We start from the raw sequence: 14,064 nt of genomic DNA on the forward strand, positions 1-14,064 counted from the left end.
AAAAGGCAGCCTGTTGCTTGCGAAGGGGTGTGGTCAGATTGAGTTCCTCTGTTAACCACTGGCCACAAGCTGAAGCCCGTTTAATCCCAGACCCGAATGCAGTTCACTTTCAACCCACATGCTCTACATCCTTGGCAAGCTGCATGTTGTGGGATCAAAATGAGACCATTACTGAAGAACATAAATTCTGACTGTCAGCCAGTCCACAAATGATCCACCCTCATATTACTGAGGCTTTCTGAGACACAGATGGGCTTTGTCAGTGCCAGTTGCTGCTGTTTCTGCCCACACAACCTGGTGTGGTAACAAAACAATATTGTTATAAATAGATTGGAGTTGCAGCAGGATTAGTTTGTAAAACTTGTCGTTTTAAAAAATATTGTGATTGATCTTTCATGTGATCAAAGGCTGCACTGCATTTTAATTAAATAATAGTTTAATCTTTTCAGAATAAAATTCATCGCTCTTGTTCAGCTCTCACTTTGCCCAGTTGTTTGTGTCACATGATGGTGATCCCTCCCTCCCTCTGGTTCTTTCTTCCTTCACTGCAAAAAAACCTCAAAGCCTTAGCAAATATTTTTGGTCTCGATTCAAGTGCAAATATCTTACTACACTTGAAATAAGACAAAACAAACTTACAAGTAACTTTTCAGCACAATATAGGAGCTTGTTTTAAGTCAATAATTCATTAATATTAATGAAAAAGTACTAGTTATAAATGAAATTATCTTCCAGTGCAGGATTATGTTTTAACTTGTAATATGGGAAAAATGGCAGATTATTTACTTGTCTTATTTCAAGTGTACCAAGTTGTTTGCACTAGAAACTACACCAACAATATCGGTAAGAATTTGTTTTGGTAGTGTTTTTTTTTTTAACCCTTATTAATCACAAGTGTAAAACTGAGAGGTGAGAACAGAAACATGCCCATGGCAGCAGCTATGTGACACGCTTCTCCTTTGTATGAAGCAGAAAGAGAGCAAGGCCCTTCTTCCTCTTTCTGGCTGCTGTGTGGAGGCCGTCGGTCGCTTCTCGTGTCTTTTCATTTTCACCCCCTGATTTGCTCTGTAGAGCCAAGCAGCAGATATTTATCCTCAGTTGTGGAGCAGATCACTCAGGCTCCAGGACAGCATCTGCTGCTTAGCAAGTGAGTGGTTTGCTCAAGACGTCACATGCTGTATGCTTTTGTTGTTTTGATATCCTCTTTTTAAATTTTAGATCAAAAATTGGTTTGAGTTTGGTTTTCAAAAGGCGTTGGAAGGGGGGAAGATTGAACTTTATATAACAAGTAAGAAAGTCTGGGAAAACATCGGCAGTAGACGTTTTCAGCTTGATTTCTGACATTTCTGGCAGCTCGTCTCTGCCGCTTCTCCAAAAGCGAAATAAGAGCTGGGTCAGAACTTTTAGGAACAATGGCATATAACAGATAATGCTATTTACACTTTGCTGCAATAATATTAATTTCCTATGTTCATTTTCTTTACTAAGTCTACTACTGTCATGAACTGAATATAGCAACGTTGTACTTCGTAACCTCTCGAGATGTTTAAGAGAACGTCAAACTATCTTTAGATGCCTGATTAAAAACCGCAACAGGAAAGCAGCTAATTTTGCAGCCACAGTTTGCAGGACTGCTATTTCCCCTTTGAGCAATATAATATCTGTAGTTATTTTTAAGATGTGCAAGAATATTGACAGGATGTAATTTCCTATGTTCATTTTCTTTACTAAGTCTACTACTGTCATGACCTGAATGTAGCAGCGTTGTACTTCGTAACCTCTCGAGATGTTTAAGAGAACGTCAAACTATCTTTAAGTGCCTGATTATAAACCACAACAGGAAAGCAGCTAATTTTGCAGCCACAACTTTGCAGGACTACTATTTCCTCTTTGATCAACATGATATCTGTAGTTTTTTTAAGATGTGCAAACACAGAGAGGATGTATGTTGTTTTACATGTAGAGCTCCTTGCTATGGGTGCATGCATTCCTCTTTACTGCTTATTCTAACCATGCTGACATACAGTGAGTGTTTGAAGTTGTAGGAGTACTTGGTTGCACTGCTGTAGTGTCTCAACTTAAAACTTAAGGAGCTGTTCTGATCGCTGAGCTGTTTCTGCCTCTGATCATAGGTTATGATAAGCCATGTTAGCCAGATTGTATATTTATGTAAATAATGTGCACACAAAAAGTACATTAGCATTGTAGCTGATTTATTAAACTACTATGTATGTGTATAATATGAATCAATATGTTCTATTTTTTGCTTTGCAGTTGCTCTGTTGAAGGTTAGAATTGGAATTGCCCAGACTATGTGAAAATGAACTCTGGATAACAAATTAAAACAGTTGTGTTCGATTTTACTCGGTCTGTTTTATATATATACACACACACAAAGCAGCTTGCAAAACAATTTTTTCTGACTCTGCTGCATTGAGTGGCCTTTAATGATCTATATCAGGAGATGAGGTGACACTTTGTGTGTGTGAGAGGGAGCAGTCGCTGTAAAACACGGTATTAGTTATTATTGTTTTAAAACTAAATGGATATGGAGTGTAGCATCAGATACTAGCAGCAGGTAGCCTTACAAAAAGTATTTTTTCCCCAGAGAATACAAACCCTTACTTTAACTCTAAGATTCGCAACATAGGGACGTCTGAATTTTGAGTGCTCCTCCTTCAGCAACAACATCCACAGTGAAGAGTGTTGTTACCACTAACTTATTGAACTGGTTCAAAATGATTGAGTTTCTAACAGATTGGGCTGCCTTTTAGTGAAGCTGAAAAAGGACATATGTGAGATTAATATATTACTTTAGAAACATTTGCACTGTTGATGTCGTACATCCACAATTTCTTTTTTTAATGGGTTATTGAGTCAGATGGAAAATCGGATGGTTGTTTTGTGAAAAATATCAACTTTTGAGCCATCTGAAATTGGTACCACTGGCAGCCTTCATTTATTTCTGTAAATAAATATATATTCAAAATGTGTATAAATAACTTCCCTTTTTTCTTTTCTCTCCTCTGTAGTGTAGTCCATAAAACTGCTCCAGCACTTTGTCCCATATTCAGCCTACCATTTAACGTGCTGTTTTTAGCAGTAATTAAGGCAGATGACTACCTATGACTTATTTCAGAACCACAAATTATGCTTGCCTTTATATGAAGTTTGGATTTTTTTTAGAGCAGGGTCCATGTTTAGGATTTTACAAGTCATGTTCAAAGCCATGCCTTTTTTCTGCCTGTGAATTTTTATCAGGTTGTAAAAAAATGTAGTCCAGTCACTCTTTCTAGATTTCTATTGTCAGCTAAATAGCAATCAGTTTCTCATCTAAACTTTTACGTTGTTCAAGAGATGAGAACGGAGCTTCCCTGATTGAGGTTTCACAGCTAGTAGGTCGTTGGGAAATCAGTGGGACACCATTCTGGCTCATGAGAATCAGACCTCCGCAGTGCAATATGGCGAGGTCACATTTGCAGAATGCAGCTCCGCAGTGGCCAAAAGAGGTGAAGCCAAAGAGCTTTTTTTACTCTCAAAGCTGCCAGGTTATCTTTAATCGTTCTGGTTATTTATGGTTTTTTTTTTTTTAAATATAAATACAGTATCCTAAACGGGAACATCTCAAATCACAACTTTTCTGTTTGTCCATGTTGAGATCAGAGCAGGTCAAACTTGTGCCTCTCAGTAAAACTCGTGTAAAATGACCTGAGACGAGGTAAGACGTCACTGCTGAGGCGTTGTTGGACTGCCCACTCAGGCAGGAGTTAGTCACAGGATATTGCCCTGAGAAGTCCTGAGGATCATCTGATGGGCCAGAAGAGAAACACATGCTCTCACACAAAACACTGAACACAATCAGCAAGTCCTGAAACTCCTCTAATCTTTTCTGTAAACACTGACACAAAAAGTCAACAGATTATTTCACAAAGTGTTTGTAGCTTCATCATCATATGATTTGCATGTCATGTGTATACCAGCACTATTTCTAGATGAGAGGTAAATTATTAAACTTTCTATCAGTTCTGTGACTGCAGACTACATCCTCCATCTTCTCATAATACATTATTTAAAGAATGAACACAATCCTGTGTATCCTTGCTGAAGAATAGTAGAGTCCCTCCAAAGGACATTTTTATTTTAATATTTCGTCTCCAACTGTGTTTAGGTTTGTACCCAGTGGTATTTATACTGATTAACGTGCTGAAATCAAGAAATATATTAAATAAGCATGAAAAACACAAAGCTACTAATAAAGCAGTAAAGATTTATTTAGTGATTAGAAAATCAGAAGAAATATTACGAGAACAGAAACTTAGAGATGACGGTTGGCCGATGTTGACTTTGAATTTATTGTGCTATTTTGTGGTACTATTACGATAATGATAAAAATTATGATTTTTAAAAATATTTATTTTTAAGGTATGTAAGAGCTTTCTTAGCCCCACAAACATAAATACTACTCCAGGAAAACATTCCCATTTGAAACAGGCTTCTTCAGGATGCCACTTACTTAGGTGTGATTTATTTCACTAAATGGCACAAAGTAACTATATTTAATCATATTTTCCAAGTTACTGATATTTATTTGTGATCTTGTGAAATTCAAAAATGGGAACGATAACATTTCCAATGATGCTTTCAGTTTTGCTTTTTATTTGACATAACGAATCACATTTAACATCCGAGGTTTTCCACAATAAATGATGCAGAAGATGCCCGCCCCTATTAACATCCATCCATCCTTTCATTTTTATCACCGTTTATTCTTCGGCGGTCTCTGGGCGAAAGGCGTTGTACACCCTGCGCACCGACCGGACAAACAACCTTGCATACTCACACTCAGACCTGAAGGCTGTTTAGACATCCGGTACCTCAGGTATTTTTAGGCATCCGTTATTTTTAAATTATAATGATTCTGAAGAACTCTCTGGAATCGTTCAGACATGTTTTTTCTTCTAGTTTTGTTCAGCTTTTCATCTCCAGATATTCACTCAAAATACACTTTTTGGTGCAGAGAATCAGAAGTAAATGACGAGGCTTTATTATAATGCTTCATAAGTGTACGGTTGACTAATAAACCCACGTGTGTGTCATGTAACGGGTCTATTGTGAATTATCCAGTTGCCTCAGGAGATCAGGTTGCTAAAACCCTAATCAATAAGTCAGCCTGGCCACGGGGAACAACACAGGAGGCATGCTCATGTTTAAGTGCCCTCCTGTTTTCCCCAGATGAAGGATTTTCCTTGAAACATAAAACGCAGTCATGCTGACCACATCCTGTTAGCGATGGAAACACAAACCCCTCATTGTGTGGGCTTTTAAAAACATATATTTTTCAGAAAGATAACCATTATGGCCTTAGGCATCTGCATGCCTACTTGCTACTTATGTGCATGTTGTGTCAAGTCTTGGTAAGTTCCTCCAAGTTTGAGCAAATTAGATAAGAGAGGCTGTTCCTTTACCTTCCTCTGTCAGGAAGCAGTTCAATGGTGTTACTTATTAAAGCGGCTCTTCGTTTGTGTATTTTGGAACAGCAAAAAATGCCACCAGACAGTGTTGCTACCTTATAGGTTTGTTGTCCCTATTCTTCTGTGCTTCCTATTGGCACTGTGTGTTCCAAACCTGGATAATTGTATAACAATATTTGAAGGAAAAAAATGATTCAAGTTAAAGGGGAGAAGTCTGTTTTTGCTATGATAATCATTAAACAAGCTCCAGATAGAATCAATTAGGACAAAAGTTACTAAGCACCGAGGTAAAAATAAAATATAAAAATGCTAAATATAGCCTTTCTGTCTCCAAACAGACAGCCATGCTAAAATCAGGCGCCACCAAAGTAGGGCTGCCCAAGCCGGGACTCCAGGAGCGGGTAAGGCAGGCCTCCTTGACCTCCTCTACCTCCACCTCTGCAGCCTTGAGGAACTCCAGATCTTCTAACACTCTGGCCTCAGACCAGCGGCTGGGCAAGGTGAGTCACAGCAACCAGGTGTAATTTAACCTGAAATTAAATTAAATTTATTCAGAAGATTATTACAATCTAACTAGAACTCATAACTGTTTCTGTCACGTTCCTTTAGTGCACATTTGACCATTTGTAGCAAAGGATGCAGCTAAAGAAAAAGCACATCTAACATCAACATGTGAAAAGATCCCATCCCTTTCTGCTAGACTTAACATCAATACAGTGTAGGGGTGATTTATTGACTATATACACTATATATATATATATATATATATACACACAGTATATATTAGCTGATTAATAATTGGATGCAAAATGTTTTTTAATGAACAGAATTTGATTCGGGTGAAGCTAAAATTGCTACGTGATGAGTTCTGGGTAGAATATTAAAAATGCTATATTAAAAATATACCATATATATTTTTAATATAGCATGAAAAAATGTTTTTAATTTAAATACAAAATGTATACATTTTTTAAACATTTTTGGCTTAATTATTGCTTTGAATGTTGAATTTCTGTATACTCCAGTGAACGACTAATTGATTACTAATTTAGTTGATGATTATTTCAATAACCGATTCATCAAGATTAATCCAATCAATCGTTTCAGCCCTATTATGATGTTCCTTCACTAATGTTGAAGGAACATCTTGTCTAACAAACGTCTGAGTCCTTCACAAAACAGCTGGATTTACACTGAGATTGATTATACTTATATTTACAAATTAGGAGACTTTGTCAAGCATTTGGTTTTATTTAAGGAGTAGAAGAGTATAATGTTGGCACTAACCTGACCTGTGTGTTTGAAGCTGAAAAGGGCCAGCAGTGACGATGCCTTGACGAAGCCGGCCCTTGGCGCCGCAGCCGCCGGCTCCCGGATGAAGAAAACCGTCACTACTGGAGGAATCTCTGACCTGGCAGAGGCCCGGCCTCGCAGCCTTTCAGGTAGGCGCTCTGCAGCTTCTGGCTCAGTTGGTGAATTGACCACATGCCGCCACTAGGTGGCCACAGAGCACTGCTAAGACTTCTGTTGGAGCGCAGGCCTGTTGTCTTATTGATTTTCTTTTTCTCTAGTTTTCATTGTTTGCGCTTGTTTGTTAGTGGGATTGAGGCTTTGGTGGCTGAGAAGGAACTCTGTGGAGGTTGTGGCCTGAAAAGTGTTAATGAGCCATTTTATAATTTATAAATGACTGAGTGTTTTAATGGAGACTTTATTTTTACACTTAGTAGTTGGAATTGTATTTACTTCTCTATTGTAGCATTTATGTACAATAGTTTGCCTTTCTTTTAACTTATTCATTAGCACTAAATTTCCTTGGACACTTCATGACATCTTGAATCAGCTGTGTTGCTTATTCCATCCATTATCCTACATGCCTTTCCCTTGTGGGTACTGGAGCCTAATCAAGCCCTAATCATGACGAGCAATAACCATGTCATGATTAGGGCTTAAATGATTAATTGTGATTATTGAAATAATTGTCATCTACTTTAGTAATCAAATAATCATTAACAACAGCATACAGATTCTGAAACAGGGTATTTGCTGAAAGATCAACATGCTCAGAGCAGTAATTAAGCCAAAACTGGAAGATAATATTATACATTCTACATTTAAGAAAAGAAAACTTTGTAAGCTTGCTTTAGCTTTAATTGGTTCAAATTCTGCAGGGAGAAAAAAAATCCTTTTTGCTATCCAGCAGTGTTGTAGTACTCGAGACCGGTCTTGGTCTTGAGATCATTTTTTGATGGTCTCGTCTCAGACTCGACCGCATTTGGTCTCTGGCGCTGAGGACTCGGGATTTTATTTCAAGACCAGTCAAGAACGCAACTGTGGAAATATCACTAAACTTACAGCATACTGTCCAGTTTATTTGTTAACATGTTTGTTTTCAATGGATGCAAAACGCACCGATTAAAATCCAAGCAAAACGTGACTCACCAATGTTTCTGACCACCGCAGATTGTAGCACAGAGACGGAATTTAATATTGGTTAAATTTATTTGAGCTCTAAGTATTTAATATCTAGGTGTTTTTATGGGGATGTGAATCTTTCAGATCAATTTGATTAGCAATTTTGATCATATTTCACATTTTATTGTGACATGTTGCGCGGGGCGCTGGTCTTGGTCTTGACTCGGTCTTGACTTCCTTCGGTCTTGGTCTTGTCTTGGTCGGGTTAGTTGGTCTTGACTACAACACTGCTATCCAGTTATTATTCCATTAATCCAAAAAGTGATTGCCAGATGAGTCCTAGACTGCTTTGATACCAAGTCAAGTATAAAAGGCTGAACTCTCCACATGTCAGAAGTATTATTTTAGCTTCAGATGCATCTTCACTACAAATGATCAAGGTAATAACATTTTTATTATTTAAAGGAATTTAATTATTCAGTTATTTGCATTTTTATGCATTTCTAATCTTGTACAAAAAAAACCCTCAAGTGTTTAGATGAAAATTTTGCAGAATGTGGCAATATTTGTATTTGATTAATCATCACAATAATCAATAGAAAACACATTACTAAAATAATAGCTAAAATAATAGACTGCAAATAATAGGTTGCAGTCCTAAATATGAATAGTCCTTTAAAAAATTGTAACACCCATTGTTAGTTGGCATAACACTTTATGCGATTAACTAAAACTAATAGAAGATCTGGTTCAAAAAAAATTAAATAATGTATTTTCTACTTAGTGAAAACAAGGAAGTTGGAGATTAGGAGTTTGTTGGTGCATCTTTTCAAAGAACCCTCAGTGTGTTAGAAATCTTTATTTGTTTATGCTGCCCGATTCCCAGGATGCTTTTCTGCTCGTCATTTTGTTCTTTAAAGGGATTTTTTTTTTCACTGCATGACAAAAGACTGTGGAGGAGTCGGGAAACCGCAGCCAACTCCTGCTCTCGCTCCTGTTACACTAAATTAGACCCCGATCAACTTTCGCTGGATTGTGCTCTAATTAACAACAGGTCAGGCTTTCACACCCGAGGACAAGAACAAATTCCTGCTTTGTGCAATTCATGCTAAATAATTAAAGTTGACATCCTCTTATTGACCTAGATTTCCAGAAGATTGCTGGTAGTCTACCAAAATTACAGTTATAAACTCCCCTGTGTCTTGTATCTTGGTGGTTGATATATTTATGATAAAATTCCTCCATTAATTAACTTTTTACATACATATTGGCTTTTTCTTGCATTGCTCAAATTGACACAACACCCTTAAGCTTATTCCAATCCTGAAAAAAATTACAAGGCAGGTTTAAACAAATTTGACGAATTTTCCTTGTAACATCCCTCAGGCAGAGTGCGCTGCTTTGCACCTGGTGTGGGAAAGGCAATGAACAATCGCCACTGCGCATCCAGACATATGAAGCCAGACAGTGAGTGGATATGTGAAGTCAGTCTGAAAAAGCAAGCAAACTGGAGTGTGGAAAATGTGATGTGGCACCTGAAAGAGTGGCAGCGGTTAACTGTGTGTGCAAAGTTTGACGGCCATTATGGAGCCTCGTGTTTTAAATGCCAAACATGGGAGTCTGACTTTATGGTTGCTAGAAATCCTTAAGAGGGAAATTACATGATTTGAATAAAGAGTGGGTGACGATCTGTGATATTTTGAGATCCTTTGAATGCTAGATTTGATTGATGGTTAAAAGTTTCTCTGGAATGTATCAGAGCTCAACAGTTTTGGGTTTAATAGTTGAATATGTTTTTAGGTTTCTTTGGTGATATTGCAGGTTTGGTTTGAAACACACCGAGTGTTGCCATGACTTTCCAGACTCCAAACCAGCTAAAATGTTATCATGCATTCCAAGCAGAGGTGGATCTGTGTACGTATAATCACTATACAGCAAATGTTATGTTCATTAAGTCTCATTTGGATATCGGCAAAAATCTTCATACTCCTTGAACATCTTCACATTTTGTCTTCAGTGGGATTTTAATGAACCAACATAAAGAAGTGTATGATTGTGAAGTTTAAGGGCAATTTCATATAATTTTCTATGTTTTCTTTAATGTAAAATTTCTCTTTGATCAGAAGCTGCTAAAATGTTTAAAAGTTTAATGAATACTTTCGCAAGTCTCCATCATCATCTAGCTCAAAGAAAACATTTTACTATGTTTTTGTGATGTTATTTTAGGGCTGAAAGGTTGTGAACACCATCTAAAAATCTTCTGCTGCTCATTTATACATTTTGCCGCCATGCATGCACACAGCCTGACCCCTTCCTTCCCTGCCCTCACAGCAGGCTCTGCTAATGAGTTCAAAACTGTTATTTTTGCTAATGGAGTGTTGCTCCAGTTCCATCTGGCGCTTTACCAACTCTGCCCTCCTGCCAGACAAAGAGTTAAAACCCAGCCCCACACCGATGACTTATTTAAAGCACTTCGTCAATAATTCAGGGGGGCTTTCACTCAGGGAGGAGTCCCTGCGGAGCACGCAGAGAGAAGCGACAGAACATAAGAAAAGTTCCTGTTGCAGAAATGAAAAGCCTCTTTGGTATGACCACAGGGCGTACTGGATCAATGGTTTTTCATTGATGGGTGCTTTCTTTTGCCATTATTCAGTCGATTTCCTCTCACTCTGATCATCGATGTTTGTGTGAACTGAACAAAGAAGTCCTTCATTCATTTATTTCTCTGTCTGATCTGATCTATTCTAGTCACTGACGTACATTTATATCATTCATAGATCCATAGGGCACATCATATTCAGGCTAAGACGCAGGTACATGTAAAAATGTTAGAATATCGTGGAAATTCAATGTTTTTGTCACTCATTTCAGAAGGTAATACTCAGATAGGTTCATTCATTAAAGAGTGGAACATGCCAACCCTTTATTGTTTGTAATGTTTGAGGATTAAGGCTAGCAGATAATGAAAACCTAAAATTTATTCTCAGAAAATTGTAATTTTCTATAATAATTTTAAAAAGGTATTGTTAAAGTATAAATGTCAAGTCATGCGTATTCGTAGAAAATGGAGTGGAAGGAAAAAGTATGATCGAAAACAGAGGTCAAGCTTGACACAATAACCAATTAATCACATAATAAATTAAAATAAGCTTGATAATTTTTATTCTGATTATTAGTCAGGAGTAAGGTGGTTGCAGCTTAACCCTGTTTTACTTGTATGCCATTGTTTGGGAGGCACAGAAAGAACGACAGCGATGTTCCCAGAGTTGCTCATATCTGTCAGATAAATTAGCCGCATGTGCCTCAATCAACTGAGAGGCCTCAGCCTGCACAAGCAGTCAGGCTTGACGAACAGACACACTCAGTCAGCGGCTAATAAGACATATGTTTGGACTTGCAGACGGACGTAGAAATGATTCCATCACAATGAGTCCTGTATAATGTCTCCTGTTCTGGCTTGTGTACAATTGAACAGTGTAATTCACCATGTGGTATCCCGTTTATAGTTGCTCCTAATTAACCCCTGTTGTGCATAGTGTGTAAAATGGTTATCTGGGCAAAGCATATCTTCTCTACAATATGAGAAATGTGTGTGGCTAAATATAAAAGGGCCGATAAGTGTATTGTAAATGCATCTGGAACAAACTTAGAAAGTGTCCTGATCTGGATCAGTTGAAGCACAGAAAACTTAAAATGTTGTGGCCACAAAGAAGTCTCTGAAAGACAAAGACTGCAATGGTCTTACCAGGTCTGCAAAGAAATGGACGTCCTGTGGTGAGGAGAACATTCCTAGATGGATTAGAGACGTGTTTGTTTACTAAGGAGGATGTGCTGCTCACAACAGGAGAGGACAATATGGAAAAGCAGCAGCTTCTGCATCAGTAGGGAGACATGAAAGACCTGGAATCAGAACATGCTGGATAGTTCTAGAGAGAGATTAATATCCGGTCTATTTTTGCCAGAGCATTTTAAGTGAAGTATTATATAATATTAGATAAATGCACAGCTGCTAAACCTCTTGAGAGCATTTTATTTACTTTCATTTCAGTATTTGTTTTTCAGAAGCTAAAAATCTTTTTTTTCAACTTCTGTTTTCCAGTTAGTTCCTTATCCCTCTACCGATACCACTACTTATTTATGCGACATAACCTTTGAAAATTAGCTTTTGTTAAAGAGCAATTTGAATTTAAACGGTGCAACTAATTACCCAGTGAGTTTCTGCGTGTTAGATTTGGGTTTTAGAAAACTATCACTAAATATTAGCAGTGTTAGTTCTTTATTTGATTCATACATCTGTGTCAAAATCAAAATAACAATACATACACATAACATTGCCATTAGTACAATAGTCAAAATTTAAAATGAACTTAAAATTTTAAATGAAAATTTTAAGTTCATTTAAAACTTAGAAATAAAGTTGACTTTTGTGTTTTTGATTAAAACCGTTTTTGAAGCTTTTAATACCGCCCAATCTTTGTTGTTGATTTTTTAAAAGGTTATTTTATGCTGCGCCCTTTTATTTACTTAATGTGTTCATATTCTTTAACTTTCTCCTTGTTGGTGTTATAGTACACCTCGAAATGAGGATGAAATGTTTTGTACCAAGTGTGTACAAAACATTCATATGTTTTAAAACTGATGGAAACTCTTTATGTTGTACCCTTAAGGATAATTTTATGGCCATTTCCTGAATGTTGCTCATTTATACAAAATGATGCATTTACCTGAAAAGAAAAGATTTTCCCAAATATGTTCTAATACAAAAATCCAGCTTGTATCGATATTCAACGCATATGTCAATTAGAAAATGTCAAGCTAATTCTAAATATAACAGGCTAAATCTTTTTATACTTTGTATCCACGCTAACACAACCGTGCCGTTGTTCCCTGCTGGTACAGCTGTAGGCTAAATAAATTAGAAGAAGTCTGTGTCAATTCATTATCGCAAACATCTTTCTCAATTCAGGATGTCCGAGCATCCTTAAAAAGTCATAATTCGCTCATCTAAAATTAAGGCCTTAAATTGTCTTAAATTCACTTTTAAAAATGTAAGTTGACCTTAAACATGTTAATCACGGTTCTTGATGTTTTTTTTCTCGCTGAACTTTTGTCTCAGGCAAATATTTGAGTTACACCCAAACATCTTAATTTGATCTGTGACTCAAGGTGGTTGAGGCTATCAGAAACTAGCTGCTAATATACATTTGCTGGCTAGTCAGTGAGGTTTTTTGTGTCTGTCATGAAAGGTAAGTGGCAATTTATCACTTGTTGGCTGTATGACTTTTATCTTGGCTACTGACCGTATTCTATTGCCAACTGTACGATGCTATGTACATTCTGTGCAGAAAAAGATAGACGCTAACGGGGTTAAGGATGTAGAGAGCATCACAAAATATGTAATTTGTCTTGATACAAATGATGGTCACAAAGATCTTAAAAAGTCTTACATCTGAGTTGGTGAAATCTGCAGAAACCCTGTTGGTTACTGAACCAGCAAAAATCATTTAGCAAAAATCCAAATCCTGCGTTTTTTCTCTCCATCCTCCTCTCTCTCCTGTACATCCTGAGAGAGGTGGGTCACCACCGCTCACCTCATCCTGGTGAGAGTAAACTGGCTGAAGGCAGAGGGAGGAGGCGTGTGTGTGCATGCATTTGTGAGAAAGCCACTCCTCTTCTGAGCTGAACCCAGTCATCACGGCAATAATGAAGCACACACAAGGCTGCTGCATGCCAGAGTGACATACTGTCACCACTCTGGAGGACAAACACAATCACACACATTCATACACACTCACACGAACTGACGCTACACGCTGCCTGCCTCCTCGCACATGCCCACACACACAGTCCTAGAGAGACGTGGAGAAAAGCGGCGAGGACCAGAGGGAGACGAGGATTTTTCCATCTTTTATGGCTTTTGTCGACATGTGACCAACCGGAGGTGATTGTGAGAGGAGACGACGGTCCGGACATTGACACAGACACACACACACACACACACACACACACACACACACACACACACACACACACCTCTCCCCCCTGCAGTCACAGATTCTTGGATTAGTCTGCCTCACTGTAGCGTGTGGGAGTCAGGGAGTGGACCAACATGGGAAACCAAGCAGGGAGACTGGAGGAGACGGAGTCAGGTCGGATTCTTGTGTCTTAAAATTGCTCGTTT

The 14,064-nt window shown here is 37.8% G+C and overlaps 1 protein-coding gene across 4 annotated transcripts in view; it reads left to right on the forward strand.

Moving 5' to 3' along the window:
* Positions 1–14,064, forward strand: part of specc1 (sperm antigen with calponin homology and coiled-coil domains 1) — an 88,957-nt gene that overhangs the window by 13,975 nt on the left and 60,918 nt on the right. Inside the window, exons 1-3 of one of the 4 annotated variants that reach the window (XM_028031229.1) lie at positions 966–1,147; positions 5,810–5,971; positions 6,778–6,913. In XM_028031229.1, the coding sequence (XP_027887030.1) occupies positions 5,816–5,971; positions 6,778–6,913 (292 nt within the window). In that variant the 5' untranslated portion in view covers positions 966–1,147; positions 5,810–5,815. Of the gene's footprint in view, positions 1–965; positions 1,148–4,701; positions 4,880–5,809; positions 5,972–6,777; positions 6,914–13,900; positions 14,033–14,064 lie in introns of those variants that run through there. The other 3 variants (XM_028031230.1, XM_028031228.1, XM_028031231.1) reach the window with 3 other exon arrangements.

This window comes from Xiphophorus couchianus, chromosome 11 (assembly GCF_001444195.1).
Source record: "Xiphophorus couchianus chromosome 11, X_couchianus-1.0, whole genome shotgun sequence".
NCBI lineage: Eukaryota > Metazoa > Chordata > Actinopteri > Cyprinodontiformes > Poeciliidae > Xiphophorus > Xiphophorus couchianus.